Source organism: Emericellopsis atlantica (genome assembly GCF_019669845.1).
Source record: "Emericellopsis atlantica unplaced genomic scaffold F5Z01scaffold_58, whole genome shotgun sequence".
NCBI lineage: Eukaryota > Fungi > Ascomycota > Sordariomycetes > Hypocreales > Bionectriaceae > Emericellopsis > Emericellopsis atlantica.
In genome coordinates, this window is record NW_025764760.1 from 1 (window position 1) to 15,191 (window position 15,191).

At 54.7% G+C, this 15,191-nt stretch overlaps 6 protein-coding genes across 6 annotated transcripts; 4 read left to right on the top strand and 2 right to left on the bottom strand.

Moving 5' to 3' along the window:
* Positions 1-1,124: 1,124 nt before the first annotated feature.
* On the top strand, positions 1,125-3,017 carry F5Z01DRAFT_684489 (uncharacterized protein; the record flags this gene model as incomplete). Its single annotated transcript, XM_046265934.1, has 3 exons — positions 1,125-1,251; positions 1,303-1,963; positions 1,988-3,017. 3 exons carry the CDS (start codon positions 1,125-1,127, stop codon positions 3,015-3,017), a joined length of 1,818 nt encoding a protein of 605 aa, XP_046113521.1.
* Positions 3,018-3,362: 345 nt separating this feature from the next.
* Positions 3,363-4,538, top strand: F5Z01DRAFT_473312 (NADH-ubiquinone oxidoreductase 23 kDa subunit). The gene is made up of 3 exons (XM_046260011.1): positions 3,363-3,710; positions 3,828-3,948; positions 3,998-4,538. The coding sequence occupies exons 1-3, from the start codon at positions 3,448-3,450 to the stop codon at positions 4,271-4,273; spliced, it is 660 nt and encodes a 219-aa protein (XP_046113522.1). The 5' UTR covers positions 3,363-3,447; the 3' UTR covers positions 4,274-4,538.
* Positions 4,539-5,559: 1,021 nt separating this feature from the next.
* On the top strand, positions 5,560-6,692 carry F5Z01DRAFT_631379 (uncharacterized protein; the record flags this gene model as incomplete). Its single annotated transcript, XM_046261783.1, has 2 exons — positions 5,560-5,898; positions 6,009-6,692. The coding sequence occupies 2 exons, from the start codon at positions 5,560-5,562 to the stop codon at positions 6,690-6,692; spliced, it is 1,023 nt and encodes a 340-aa protein (XP_046113523.1).
* Positions 6,693-7,066: 374 nt separating this feature from the next.
* F5Z01DRAFT_668709 (acyl carrier protein-like protein) lies at positions 7,067-8,030 on the top strand. Its single transcript, XM_046264368.1, has 4 exons — positions 7,067-7,361; positions 7,430-7,447; positions 7,518-7,647; positions 7,737-8,030. Exons 1-4 carry the CDS (start codon positions 7,164-7,166, stop codon positions 7,781-7,783), a joined length of 393 nt encoding a protein of 130 aa, XP_046113524.1. The 5' UTR covers positions 7,067-7,163; the 3' UTR covers positions 7,784-8,030.
* A 452-nt stretch (positions 8,031-8,482) lies between these two features.
* On the bottom strand, positions 8,483-10,336 carry F5Z01DRAFT_631368 (uncharacterized protein; the record flags this gene model as incomplete). The annotated part of the gene is made up of 3 exons (XM_046261782.1): positions 8,483-9,967; positions 10,017-10,135; positions 10,234-10,336. The coding sequence occupies 3 exons, from the start codon at positions 10,334-10,336 to the stop codon at positions 8,483-8,485; spliced, it is 1,707 nt and encodes a 568-aa protein (XP_046113525.1).
* A 3,675-nt stretch (positions 10,337-14,011) lies between these two features.
* F5Z01DRAFT_473572 (uncharacterized protein) lies at positions 14,012-14,733 on the bottom strand. Its single transcript, XM_046260012.1, has 3 exons — positions 14,728-14,733; positions 14,558-14,699; positions 14,012-14,496 (listed from the first exon to the last, which is right to left on the bottom strand). The coding sequence occupies exons 2-3, from the start codon at positions 14,592-14,594 to the stop codon at positions 14,117-14,119; spliced, it is 417 nt and encodes a 138-aa protein (XP_046113526.1). The 5' UTR covers positions 14,595-14,699; positions 14,728-14,733; the 3' UTR covers positions 14,012-14,116.
* Between the last annotated feature and the right edge of the window lie 458 nt (positions 14,734-15,191).

Consider the following 15,191-nt stretch of genomic DNA (forward strand, 5'->3'; position numbering starts at 1 on the left):
ATGCGATCAAGAACGCATAAATAGAGCCTCAACGGCTATCTCTTTTGTAATAATACAAGGCACTTGAACAACCTTCTCCACAGCGCATCACAAGATTTCAGAGCTATTGTTACAGGCACGGTTGGGCCTGCCATGACCGTGCGAGACTGTGCTATTACAGTGCGGACCCCCTTCGGCGATACCCGTGCGGTTGTCGACCATGACATTCGCCGGGGTCGACGCGGCCGTTGCAGTACATCAGAAAGCCAGAGACTGAGGCGGTGTACTCTAGAGCCTATTCCCCCAGGGACATGGAGACTGTTTTACTGATTTGACTACTTGTCGGGAGCTGTGCAATTATGACAGTATCACCGATACAAGCCTTGCGACTCGGTACTTGCACAGTGCACATGCATCTATTCTTGGCAGCCTGTACTGTGGCTGGTGGCTAGTTTCCGTGTGGCTTCGTCACTAACTCGTGGCCGCGTGGCTTGGAAATGTCTTCACTTGTGCGTACTGTCCATATTTCTCAATCTTTGTGTCATCTCTGCGTCTATTTTGAAGGGGTTATTGTATTGCTCTAGACCTCCGACGAGAGAAGCTCACACTTACGGAGAATCTGCTAAGGAAGTCCGACAGAGACTGGAGCGCGTAACGCAATAAGGTAGACGGGTTTGAGCTGGCACAGCCGCGTTGCTGATACAAGTACGACCCACTGACACGGACGCTGACGTTGTTGTCTCGCCTTTCGTCTGCTCCACCACCAGCTCTCCACGCTCACTCGGAAAACGTGGACTCTCTTCTGCATTGCTTGACTCGGGTGCTTAGTAGGTATTTGACCTTGGCAGCAGCTGCAATCAACGCCTTACCGCCCCTTGCGAGCTACTTGGTTGAAAAGCTTGGCTTTGGGCACCAACTGGGAGCACAATTAGAGATTGACCTCGACGACTCAACAACCCTGTCTATCACTTCGCCAAAAGCATCATATTTGTCCAGCAGGTCCCTGCGTCGCGCGCCAGCCTCACGGGTGACGTTGGCGCATCCTTACTGACGCTCATAAACACTCAATCCTGCCCTCGACAATACTCAGGATCCGGCGCACCTAAAATCCACATCTTTATTTTTGCTCATTCTATTCCTCAGCCATGGAGGCCCGCTCTCTTGCCTCTCTGAATCACCTCGCTGCAAACCCTCCTCAATATCCAGTCAAGCCTCAGGAACAACTGCAGGAGCCCTTGACGCTTTATATATCACGAGTGCCAGGTACTCGAGGTGAGTTGCCCAGCTCCCGTCAGCTTCATGCCAGTGCTCACACGCCCCTAGATGTCATCTTGACAACCACCAAGCCGCAGGTGGAAAGTGTGACAGCGGCCGATGTCACCAGTTCACTGTACTACATTCAATTCGACAACTCCAGCCCACAGTCGCAAGGTCCAACCCCGCCTCGTCAACATTATGACAATGCGCGCTCAAGCGATGAAAGTGCTCGTACGCGTCGAGCTATTCCACGGAAGCCGATTGGGGGTGCCAGGCCGCCCACACCCGATGAGCCACCAGCACGTCTCTTGAACGTCCCTCTGCCGAGTGAACAACCTCCCTCGCCTGGCTCGTCAGGGCTGCCGGAGTGGTACGTCAAGGGCCAGCCCCCCGCCCTCAAAGTGCCTGAGACGGTCCCTTCCACTACCGCTGAGAATGGGATATCTCCGCCCTCAGCCACCGACATGCCGGCACGGAAACCAGTTGCTTCGTCGCCAATCACACCTGTCAAGACCCTGCCAACCCTGCAGCAGCCTGCGGAGCCTTTTACATCGGTGGAAAGGCCTTACTCGCAGCAAAGCTGGCATGAGCGCGATGGCGTCCCGGACTACGCAAAGCCGCCGCATGAAAGGCCATACTCGCAGCAGAGCAATCGCGGCATGACCGACCGCCCGCCTTCCCAACCAAGGAGCGCCGAGAAGCCCTATCATCCTCTTCCACCACCACCGTACTCGGAACATCCAGCTTTCAGGGGTGAGCCACAAGCAGCCGTGTTGCCGCGTCGGCCCCGCGCTACGTCTGTGAATCAACCAGGTCAAGCGGTGCGTGAGAGTGTCCACCGTCGCGCCGAAAGCCAGCAACTCCCCCGGCCAATGAACTCCCGCTCACCTTCACCCAAGAAGCTTGACGACTCCTTCAGCCTCAATATCATCCGTCGAGATCCATCTTCCGGCCATCAGTGGAACGTTGGTCACATCTTCTCGTGCCAGCTGCCTGATCCCGTCACCGCGCCCTATCCTGAAGAATCACCTCGCCCGCCTATAGATGTCCACATCCAGAACCCAGGCTACAGCAAGTTCAAGGGTATGCCAGCTCGCAAATCCGTCGAGATTCCCCGCCAGCCGAATGGCATCGACGAGCCTCCACCGGAGACAGCCACCTTTTCCCGACAACTCGTCATGTCGTACTCCAAGTCTTTCGCGAGTAATGTCAAGGATGTCTTTCAGAAACGCTCTCGTAGCGGCAGCAAACCGGCTCCGCCCGAGCCTGAGACGTCTCTCGGACAGGCAGGTCCCGGCATGAAACCTCGCGGGTACGTCTTCGTGAGTCCTTGGGACACTCGATGCGAGTTCTACACAAGCGTTACGGGAGGTTCGGTGCGATGTCGCCACCTGCTCAACGACGGACGTGGCATCACAAATTCCCTTGTGACCGAGGACTCGACTTCGCCCTTTGCACACGACTCAGCCGTGGTCAGCGAGCTGCGCTTCAACCTCCCTGCCTACGAGATGCCTGGGTTTGAGGAACAGACTACACAGCAAAAGATGGGCTCCCTCGCCAAATTCTGGAGGAGGGACGATGTTTCTATCGAAGACGGAGACGATGGGAGTCTTTCGCCTTTTGAGATGAACCTCGGCAAGGAACGTGCTGGTGGCGGTCAACGTGGAAGAAAGGCCAAATTGGGCAAGCTGATTATCAACCACGAAGGTCTGAAGATGTTGGATCTTCTGGTGGCTGCTAATATGGGCGTCTGGTGGAGGACCTGGGAGAAGAGTTTTTGATTGCATTTTGGTTATGCTTACCATGATCTCACGATTTACCATTTGGCGGGCCGGAGTTCGGGGCAGCGAAGCATAGCGTTGATTTCAAGGCATACTTTGAAGCCTTGCTTTGAGCGGTTAAGTACCAACTTTAGAATAGCAACATCTATGATAATTCGCAAAGTATGAATTCTTATTTTCATGATATCACAATATCGTCAGTGGCAAGTGGCCGTCAAACATCGTGTCACGTAAGGTATAAGTGAGTGTCATCGAGGACACACGTGATACTGCACGTGACGTCGCTCCGCCAATCAAATGCCGTACATTGTAATCCCGCAGCCGAGAGCTCGAAATCTCCCACGGCATAACGTCAACATCTCTCACCCAGCTCAGTCACGACCACCGCCGCCACCCACCACCCAATCTCCCCTCCACCGCCTGCATCACCATGGCGCCCGCCACGATGCTCGTCCGCTCGACCCTCCCGCGCGCGACCTCGCGTGTCGTCGCCGGCAGCAGCATCCTCGCGCAGACGACCGCCCGCGGCTACGCCACGCCCAGCGGTCCTCCGCCCGCCAACTTCCGCACGGGTACAAAGGTCGAATGGGCGTGGGAGAAGGATAACACGCTGGACAGACTGGGAAAGTACTTCCTCATGACCGAGATGGCGAGGGGCATGTACGTGCTCATGGAGCAGTTCTTCCGACCACCGTAGGTGAACCTTTTCTCCGGAGCATTTTCGACACATTGGCGACGAGCAGTCGTGCCAATGCGTTGGGGATGACTTCGCGAGACCCATGGACGGAGGATTGTGCTGAGTGAAGGCAGATACACCATCTACTACCCCTTCGAGAAGGGTCCGATCTCACCCCGTTTCCGCGGTGAACACGCCCTGCGCCGATACCCCTCTGGCGAGGAGCGCTGCATCGCCTGCAAGCTCTGCGAAGCTGTATGTCTCGGCACTCGCACGTCACTCTTCATCCTGCTAATCAACTTAGGTCTGCCCGGCCCAGGCCATCACAATTGAAGCCGAAGAGCGAGCCGACGGATCCCGCCGCACGACCCGCTACGACATTGACATGACCAAGTGCATCTACTGTGGCTTCTGCCAGGAATCTTGCCCCGTCGACGCCATTGTCGAGTCACCAAACGCCGAATACGCCACCGAGACGAGGGAGGAGCTTTTGTATAACAAGGAGAAGCTGTTGAGTAACGGAGACAAGTGGGAGCCCGAGTTGGCCGCTGTCATCCGCGCCGATGCGCCGTACCGATAAACCAAAACAGAAGGAAAGCAAGGGGAAAGGGGGGCGCGCATGGGAAGGGAGCGAATTGGATGTCTGACTATACCTTTTGCGGGTTTCTTTTGTCCAAAAGACTGGGATCTGGTGTACATATGCTAGGCAGGCCAGAATGCCACAGACCTCGGAGATATACCCAGATGTTTGGGCTTTGGAATGTGTCCCATCACACCGTGCAGACGTAGAGGCGGGCGACAACGGATCAACATGGAAGGTTACGGACAATTTCGGACAACCTCCTGAGGCTCAAAGCTGTGTTCTTGAAGGCGTCATTCGGCTTCATATCAGACACTACCAGGTTCTTCGAGCGGGTGCTAGACGGTCGACGTGGGACGATCGGTATATGGCAGTCGGGAAGCCCTCGAACACAGACAATCGGCCTTGAACAGGGGTTTTCATGCCTTGTGTCGTGGATCTCAGCCCAGGATATCACCTGCAGTCACCATGCCGTTATGTGTGTGTTCGATACTCTGTTTCGGGCTGACTTGGGCTTACCTTGGGTGTAATGATACTGACCCAAACAATCTCCGCGAGTGCCCAAGTCCACTGCCCAACCAAACAAAGCGTAAGGGCAGCTGCTCTTGTTGACCAATGCTTCCTATTCCGAAGCCTGGCTAAAGGTGGTCCGACACGAAATCAAAATTCCTGTTCAGCTCGATGCTAATGTCCGTGGAGAACGGGTAGTTGGACGTGGAGCTTGCATCAGTGTTGCGATTCTTGGGCCAACACTTAACTGAGTTCTGGCCGTGCGTCACGCCACCAGGGTTGATCACTGGTATAAACACCGCAGCAGCTCGAAGACGACATGATCGGGGCCTCCTCGCTTACGCGCATGAATGCCGCTCATGAGAAAGACTCTGGGCTCTGTTACGACAGCTGTATTGATTTAGATCCGTCGGTAGCGCTGACGTCGGCTCGCTGGCTCACAATGCCGAAATGACAGGTATCAAAACTCAACATTGTATTTGGTTTTGCTTCGCGCTGCTGATGTGCATGGGGCTTATCGCTAAACGAAGCGTGCAGTGTCGACACATGCAGGGCATTGAAGCTATACGAAACGTGCAGCGACCCCGAGGCCACCCGAGCCCGCCCTATAGTGGCCTTTGTTGACGATACCCCTTTTTAGGAAAAAGGGTAAAGTGCCGAGCGATTAGCACCCTGGCGTATTGAATCCTGCATATATCTTTGTGGCTTGCATACCTGGGACCATATAAGGTACCGTCGCTCGCTCAAAACCAGGACTTCGAGCAGACTTGTTCACCATGGTCGAAACACTTTCAGCAAGAGCCCTCCGCGGCTCCCCAATCTTACTTCTTCTTCCTTTGATCATATGCGCTTTGGTGACTTTCATAGGTCCCATAGGAGAAATTATCAGGGTCTTTCGCGAAAAAGGTGCTTTCGCCCGCAATGGCGTCTCAGTGCCAATCTACACGTCGTTCTATGGGATCAAGGCCCTCGACGCTACGCTTGCCGATATAACGCTCGCCTTTGCCCAGTCACAGATGCATCCAGCCGATCCAGCATCATACTGGCAAGGAATGACCTTTGTCAACGAATACGCCGGGCTCTACGCGATTATCCTACTCGAAGGTTGCAGGGAGGTGCACAAAGGCACCATTTTCCGATAGTGAGTCTCTCTGCCTGGACAATGTCTTGGTGCTATACAATTACTGATGTTCCCAGTCCAACTGTCCTGGCCCTGAGTGGGCAGTTCATCGTCAACGCACTGCTTGCTCCCCTGTGGTTCTTCGCCTTCTCGCTCTACGCGTATCTTGTCACCTCCTCACCTGCGAGGGCTGCCATTTCGGCATCAGATGCAGCAACTGTACTCCCGACGCTGATTCTGGCGTATTACCCGGCCTCACTTGGGATGTACTTTCACCGAGACTATGAAGCGCGGCACTGGTGGAGCTGGGTGTGGCAGCTTTATCCAATTTGGGGGGCTGCCGTTTTCTCCATCAGCGGCCGATTTCTGAGGCCCATCATTAAGCTGCGGACAAAGCATGTGCTCAGGACCGTGGTTGGGGCTGTTGCGCTCGTCAATACGTCGTTGTGGTGGTATACCATCAGACATGCTGATGTCGGGCTATTCAAGACTTTCGTGCCACAGTCTTTGCTTCATCTACCCGAGGACCCTGCATTACCACTAAGGGCATTGTTTCAGTATGACCAGATCGGATCTTTTGCTGCGGTAAGTATCTGGCTTTTGGCAGCCATTGGGGACATGAGGACGCGTGGAATGACTGGGGTTTCTTTTGTTGCTTTGCTTCTGGCTGGAGTCGGGCTGACTTTCGTGTTCGGTTGGGGCAACGCGATACTACTGGGCTGGTTATGGAGAGAGGAATTGCTTGCTATGCACGCGGAGAGCATGAAGCCAGCGTCGAGAACCCAGTAATCTTGGAGGCTGAAGAATCGGCCTGTTCTGAATTTCCTTAATGCAGCGCAGATAGATCGACATCTTTGCTAGTCGCATGTCGAAGCATCTCACCTGCTTCGACTTCAAGCTCGGATGTAGATAGATGTGAAAGAGTAATGAAGGCCTGAAGAGGTTCACGTCCAGTCATGATGGCATGTGCGTTGTTGATGTGGGACATGAGCTTGAGACCGGTGTTGAGTGTCAGATGGCATCTAGGGTAAGTCACACCCCGCCAATCAGGCACACCAATTGTCCGCTGACATTCCCCCCGAGCGAACCTCCACGTGACCTCGAACAAGCCGGCGCCGAGCTCTCTCCGACCGCCCAACTGCAGCCGAAGCTCCAACGAATCCGAACCCGCGAGAAATTTAATCATCACATCACCACCCCCCTTGAACGTCACGACCAGACAGCCACCACCACCAAACGTCTCGCTCCCAACCGCCCATCATGTTCCGCACCGCCCTCCTCCGTACCGCGCGCATGGCCGCCCGTCCCTCGACCCTGGCCGTCGCCGCCCGCCCCGTGCGCGTCAACGTCGTCCGCGCAGTCCCCTTCCAGGCCGTGAGGATGTACAGCGCAGGCGGCGCTCTCGAGAAGGAGGCTGTTGAGGGGCGCATCATGTCTCTTCTCCAGGGTTTCGACAAGGTTAGTGATTTTGCCGATTGGCGGTTCCTCAGTCCTACGATGGAGCACGGATGTTAACGATGACGCAGGTGAACGACACAAAGAACGTGAGTATTGCCGACAGACGATAGAGGTGGAAACAAAGGGAAATGACCCCTGGGATCTAACGAATGATAGATCACCCCTGCCGCGCACTTTGCCAACGATCTCGGCCTCGACTCTTTGGACACTGTGGAGGTTGTCATGGCTATCGAGGAGGAATTCAGCATTGAGATCCCCGACAAGGATGCTGACGGCATTCACTCGAGTACGTTCTGCATGCACCCGGACTCTCCGTGATCATTTACTCCGGGATGTTCATATCAGGGACATATCGAAAAGCTAACCGCGTCTCAGTCGAGGGTGCCGTCAACTACATCCTCAACCAGCCCGATGCCTCTTAAGTGGGATGCATCGAAGTGGACGATAGATACTGCGTCTTCCCCACGATGGTCCGCTGCCAGATGTGGCGGGTCGGCGGGAAGACGCAACGGGGAGGCGCGCACGCGAGGGGATCCATGTACAAGCTGGGCTACCTTGACCAGTTCGCAGCGCAGCGTGGGCATGGCATGGGATCATGTCGCCAGGGGCACTCAAGTGGCTCCCGTGTAACAGTGTATAGAAATACCTCTTATTTGTCTGACGACGCTGAGTGGTTCGTAATGTATGCGATTTGATGTTCCAAGAGACCCAGGTACACACGTACCAAGCCTGATGCACTGTCTACGTACTACTCACTTGTCCAAAATAATCGCCGCCTACCGTAGGTGGTGCCCCGATGGGCGATGGATGCGACGTGCTATGCATATCCACCAACTATGCCTGCCCTCCATATAGTACAAATGAAGCGCTATGCCACCTAAAGCTCAGCGCCAGTCAGCATCCCCTGAGCGCCGGTACCGTAAATTCGAAAATGTTATAAAAGAAGCTCCATGTCCAAGTGAAATCGCAAGCAAAACTCCAGTTCGATGAGCCAATTTCAGCCATTGTTCTCCGTGCCCATAACCATTATATCCGATCGCAGAGAATTTTGTGTTGCCCGTGTTTCGTTGATATTGAATCATTTCATGATCGTGAAAGTCGTTCGTGCACCATCACGGCGGCTACCGCCCAGCAGCAGGACTGTCTTTTGCACTGGACTGCTTCCCTGCGAGCGCACCAGCATAACTGCCAGAGCCCCAGACGCCCATGCCCAGACCGCCCGAGATCCTCTTGCGGGCGCGAGCCCTCTCCGGCTCCTCTACTTCGTCCATATTGAAGACAAAGTCTGGGTCCTCCTCGTCGATTGGGGTGGTGAACCGTCCGGTGACAGATGAGCTGATGCTTCCGCTTGAGACATGGCGCTCCATGTGCCTGTCCTTCCCAGGGGTGCGCGCGGTGGACGGGTGCAGCAGAGGGCTAGCACCACCCGGCGCTGGATCTTCCAGACGACTGCGTTGTAGCTGTTGGGAAAGCATCGACATGGGCTCGCTGCCGGGGCGCATGTTTGACCCGCGACCCAGGGACCCCATCTCCTGAGCAAGTGTCGAGTTGCGCAGGGGACTGCCGACATGGCCAAATGCCGAAGCCACACTGCGCGACCTCGAAGTCTCATCCTCGTCCTTCCTTACCACAGACGATCCCCAACGCCCAGGGCTGGTGCCGATAGGACTGCCGTATCTGATAGCGTCCACGTTGGCATCATCGGCCCGTATGGAACCTCGCCGCGCCTTCTCCGCCGGAGTCAGCAGATCCTGCAAGTTTTCCGGTACGTAGTTCTCCGGCAAATTGTCACTATCATCGTCCAGGGCAAAATCGTTTTCCCAGTCACGATCAACTGCCGAAGTGGTCTTGGGGACACTAGCGCTCAGCATCTTGGGTCTCGCGAAGCGTGACGAATGCATGGCGCGTTTCCCAAAGTACTCGTCGCCGTATCCATTACCCTGCTGGGGACTTCCGTTCGTGGGCGTGATCTGCAACTCGCCAAAGGCAGACGTGTGCAGCATCTTGAGGGTGTCGGATGTCCGACCGTCCTTAGCAGTGCTGCTAGCTGAAAGGGTCGGCGATTCGAGCCCAAATTTCGATGGCACTGACGACGGCCATGGTGCGGCAGGAAATCGAGCGGCATTAGATATACCGTTTGAATCGAATGAGGCAGGGAGCGGAGCATCGAGCACGGAGAGGCCATTTGCATTGATAGGAGACATGCCCAGGCCAAACCGTGCCTCCTCGTCCCGTGGGGAGCCGTACTGTGACCCAGTGTGCGTGTAGGGCCCATCGATGATTGGGATCCCATTATCGAGGTTATGGTGCTGGCCTTGAGACGCCGCGGGGTCTTGTCGATCGTCGTATGGGTACGCGGGGACATACCCAGGCTGTTCGGCGCGGTATAGCGAATTCGTTAAAGCGCTCGACGATGTTTGCCCGTTTGGCATGTGAGGGGCCATGCCGGCAACGTTCGAGGGAGGCGAGGCTGGGTCTTTGCCTGGTCGTCCCGCGAGCCCCCCAGGGCCAGAGCCAATGGTGACGCCATTTCTGCCGTAGTTGATGCGTCGACCATCGGGGAGGACGTGAATATTGGCGCACTTTGGGCCGAATTTGCAGTTGCCCTGGCTGGTCAGTATATCGTCGCAAGTCCGGTACGGTGAAGCGTTGTACCTTAGCAAAATACTTGCAAATCGTCTCGGACGCCTGGCTCACGTCGTGGCTGAATGGACAGGCATTTCCAGCCTGACATGTGCCTTGCCGAAAGAACTTGCACGGCACGTGCGCGGTATCTAGAGATTGCCATTAGTCTCCGGGACGAATGAACCGAACACCAAATACCATCCACATGGCCTTTTCTCGTATCTGGGATCGAGGATATTTCACATACTTGGAGGACTGCGCGGGCCATCGAAGCGGGGAGTCTGTGCGCTGCTGGGATTACGCTGGCCGCTGGGAATATTGAGGCTCCCCGTGCGCAAATGTCGGTTCATTCTGACCAAGCCGCGCTCCCGCAACTGCGAGAAAGGCGAGGATGAGGGTGGAGGGCAATGAGAACGGCTGGTGAGGTTGGACGCGGCAGCGTCGTCAGCCGAGAGTTGTCGAGATACTGTGGACGATAACGAAGAAGAGGCAACGGAGGGGTCTGGGAGCGGCGGAAACGTCGAGGCTGGATGTGGTGGGCGCGATTTCGCAATGCCGGTGGGCCATGGACGGGGTATGACGTGCCTTAACAACCACGGGCGGGGTTGCCCACCAGTTCTGTTAGGCCGCGATAGTGCACTAGGACTGGGGTCAGCAAGCCGGGTAGATAGTTGGGGTCCAGTCGACGGGCCATCAATGATCAACCGATGGTGGTGAGACTGAAATCGATGTATCGCACGTACCCTGCATAGTATCTCCAAGGCAAGGTAGCCAAGGTTACACAGAGCAGGGGAGCATCAAGGGGATGGTGGGAGGGAGAGGAAGCGTTTGGGGAAATGCGTACTCCTGGGGCAGCATGCATGCAAGGCTACTACTGCCCGTGTGAGCGTGAGAGTGAGCGTGAATGGAGGTCATCTGGTCGACAGCAATGGCCCTGTGACGCTGATAAGTATGCACGTCCGATAATTCAGAGAAGAAACGGCCTACTCTGTGTCATCTCACAAAGGTCAACTAGCCTTGTGCGTGTTGGATGCCTGAGCCAGCCTTCCCACTCATCCAACGTTGATTCGATTTGTCGAGTGGCACTGGGTATGTTCTGCGAAGACAGTACGTACTCGTATTGTAAATCAAGCAACTGAACGAAAAACGGACAGCTGAGAGCCTAGACACGTTTGTGCTGCAGCCTCGCCACCTTATGTACCTCCTCTAGACACGCGCATGTGGCCATGGCGCGTTGACCGATAGTGAGCCTCAACGTCAACGACTCGGGTTGTCTTTGGGGAATTTGTGCTCCGGTCGAAATGGACGCCCACCACGGCGTGTGAGATTGCTAGCCAGGCGAAGATATACCCGATGAATCGGGGTTGTGGCTATCAATACATGTAGATGCAGGCGTCGCGGTAGCGCGGCTTTGCCTGTTCCAACGTTCTCAGACTGTCGACAACTGAAGCAATCCAACTTGTATACCTTGTCATATACTAGTCCCGAGAAAGACACTTAGCCTTGCGCAAGCCAGTGCACTCTTCAAACATAGAGGTCTCAGTTTACGAGTAGCACACCTTCTTGCCGTGTGCAGAGGGTCGAATGTCTGCCAAGTTAGCCTCTCCTAGCGGCGTGAACTAGGATCATCAGATCAGTTTCTGCACCCAAAAAGGTCGAAGATGGGTGCAAGGTACGGCTCGATCCACAGACCGACACTATGCCACGGGCCGCCATTGGTGCTGAGAGCTACTCCCGATCTCAGTTCGCATTCGTAGCCTCTCGGAGCTGCATGTTCATTCGTATTCGCTCGTGATGGAGGTACTGGCTAGGTGCCTTGAATACTTGGCCGCCGCCGCAGTCAGGCTGTGACACGACGAGTAGTAGTGTGATCGGTCATCTCAGCTGACCGTTCATCAGCTAGATGTCTCGCTCGTCACATTATACACGGAAAGTGTCGCAGCTTGTGGCGGACCATGTCTCGACGAGTCGATTATGACACGGGTCCGTCGTGCACCAGGGTCCAGACCGACTCCAGAAGCTGCGTCGTTGACTCGTTGATCCATCATCCGCCGCGAGGCTCGCGCTTGCGACGCATGCACGATCCAAATCGGCCATCCAACTTGAACGGTCTGAGACTGGGGGCCGGGGATGCCGCTCGAACCCCCCCAGCTTTGTTTCTGCGCAGAGTGATAGCTTGTGTGTATGTTGCACGGTTGTAGACGTCGACGCTGGGAAAATGTTTCCTGCAAGGCTCTGAGATGGACCCCCATCCTGTGGAGCTGCAAGTCCGATCTCAGACCACCTCGCCGTCAGCCATGGTTTACGTGTGGTCATGCACTCAAGCAGCCACCATCCGTGACGATGCAGCAAATGCGCATGGTAGTATCATGCTGGAAGGCTCCTCGCCCCCCTCCACGGTTCCTTTGCGCCTTTGACTTTTCTCGGTTCGTCTTCAAGGACATCTCCACTTCTAGATTGATGAATCTCGTCGTCTCGCGATCCTCCCGTAGTACGCGTAGTTGCAGAATCACCAACTGAGCACATCTTGGCAAATCTGCAGCTGATCGAGCCATAACAATTGATCCGGCGCTCTCGGCCAAGCAGCATTCTCTCCCTTTCGAGCCCGCCCATATTCCACGGATAATTCCTGGGAATGATAACAAAGATTTGGAGAACGCCCTCTTTCATCGCGTTTGATTGACCTCATTCGACCCATCCGCTACGCGGGAATCCAAAAGCTCTTATGGATTGCCCCAGTCTGCAGGCAGCCTGAGAATCACAATGAGCTTGGAAGCAGGTGATTTCACAAGGCGCGCAACGATGCGAAGGTGCGGCGGCCATTGCATTGTGTGAGGTGAAATTCCTCTCTTCGCCTCGTGTGATTTCCTTCCGAGGCAAATCACTCCGATCAACCTACCCTGTGCTTCAGTGTCGCCCTTAAAATACGAACAATCCACGGCTTTGCTGTAAGCTTATATGAATAAATATGAATATTCACATATGTTGAAGCTCTTTAGACTCTGTATTTGACGCATATGCCTCCCCGAGAAAAAGGCAATATATGAGGTGCTTGTTGTAGTTCTGTTTGATGGTGGAAATGGCGTTCAATTTGGCCATGTTTAACACAAACTCACATTAGGTATCAGTGCAACTCGCCCACATACAAACAAACACGCACAGCATAAGGTTTAAATCCCTCGATGCATGAATTGAAGAAACTTCGACTTTGACATGCCTTTGGGACCAGCTTGAGAACGACAATGGAGAGCGTGTCCTGTTCCTCAATGTTCCGTACGTAGCAAGTACGACCCTGGGATCCGAACCCTTTATGTCACTCACTGCGACTCGAAATGATGAAAAATGAGTCATTCTCGCTCACAAAGTTGACACTAAAACTGGGACATATTTCAGTACTTTTCGCATGTCTCTGGTCCGGTTATTATTATTGTCTACAACTACCCCTGACTAGCGCTACCTCCGCCCCGTAGTCAGCCGCCTCACCTGCTTCGCGGCGGAGTATGCATAATTCCCCCTGTGGGAGTTATGCAAGAATCAACCTCGTGGGGTCCGGAATTGAAGATTCGGGCCTTAAGGAAGAGGGAAGCCCCCGTTTATCATTGCATCAGCCTGGCGGTAGAGTCAGTAAGACTCATCATGATACTTAACTTTTCCCAAAAGAGCTGGCCGTGATACTCTGCGCAAGGGTTATCGTGAGCTTTGAGACGAACAGACGGTTCATCAAGGAACAGCCAGATGGAGTATATAGAGTTACCTATAGAATGATTGCAATGAGAAGTATTCTTCACAGCAACGAGTATCAGAGAGTCGACTTGACGAGCACGGCCTGTGAAGGGCTTCGAGAAAATTGCTGCCTGCGATTGACAACAAGACCTTGCCATGATCCAGCTGAGATGTCTGTGAACGTGAGAGCAGAGTAAGTCTACCCCCCTTGTGGCAGCACCAGCATACCACGAAGCGTGCGAATGATGAGTGAAACGGAATTTGATGAGCACAATGAAAGCATCACGTGAAATCACAGGAAGAATCGACATCGTCTGACACTTGCACCGCAACACCATCTTGTCATCATGAACACCGTTGATTGTCACTCAGCTAACCCCTGGTCATGGAACAGAGGAAACCCATCATCACTTCTTGGAACCGAGCACCTCTCGAAGAGCACCACACTCTGCCTCCCGTCTAGCTAACTTGACGCGTAGATCGTCGCGCTCACTCGTCATCTCCTCCAACTTCTTCTCCAGCTCGGCTAACCGATCCAGGCGGCGTTGGCGGTAACGACGAGCAGCCATAGTGTTACGCTGACGTTTGGCAGTGGGGTTTTGATCAAGTGTGGTCTTGGGGTTGGACTCCGAGGTGGATGAGTGGGAAGGAGACGTGGAGGTGGTGGTGTTGGTGGTAGCAACCTGAGTGGACGGGATGGCTGGCGTGGTGGCCTGCGTATTATTGGTGCCTGTTGAAGTAGGAAATTCCTGGGGACTGTGATTGAGAAGTCGGCTGAAGAGATGATCTGCCAGAGAATTAGCATGCTTGTTCCTCCGGCCCAGAAGTATATAAGGGAGCCAGCATACCTCCCGCCTCCGAATGCTGATTCAGACCCCCCGTCATTTCGGTGTCCGCGAAGAGCAGGTCCAAAGGGTCCTGCTCCAAATTCGACACCAAGGTATCGTGGGACCCTAGCACAAGTCCAAAGTCGTCTGGTAGCTGCTGCTGCTGCTGTCCTTGTGGTGGGACAAGCTGCGTGCCGAAACAGTCCAGCCCAAGTGCGGTCCAGTCAATGTCCCCCGTGGAGGTTGAGGTGAGGTCACCTGTAGTTGTAGATGTCGGCCCCGCCGACACGCCAAAAAAGGTCTGATCGTTCAAGAAGTCGATGGAATTGTCAAACAATCCTGGCTGTTGTGTGAATTGATGGTCTGCTGGTACTTCTCCACCTCCGCCGATAAACTCATGCTGTTGAAAATTACGATGCTGTTGAGAACGCTGAAAAGACAAATTCGAGCAACGGTCGTTACTCGGGAGGGACGGGCTCCTTGGGTTGCTGCGGCCTCCAGAAGCCGATGCAGGCCTGTGAGGCGGCGGGAGCTGATGCTGAAGCTGCTGAACCCATGGGTGCAGATCTGAGCGCCTCTCCTGGTCAGAGAGGCTATTTGGTGTTTTGGGTGATTCAGGGGAGGGAGTGGGCAGGGTGCTGAACTTGGGGCACGG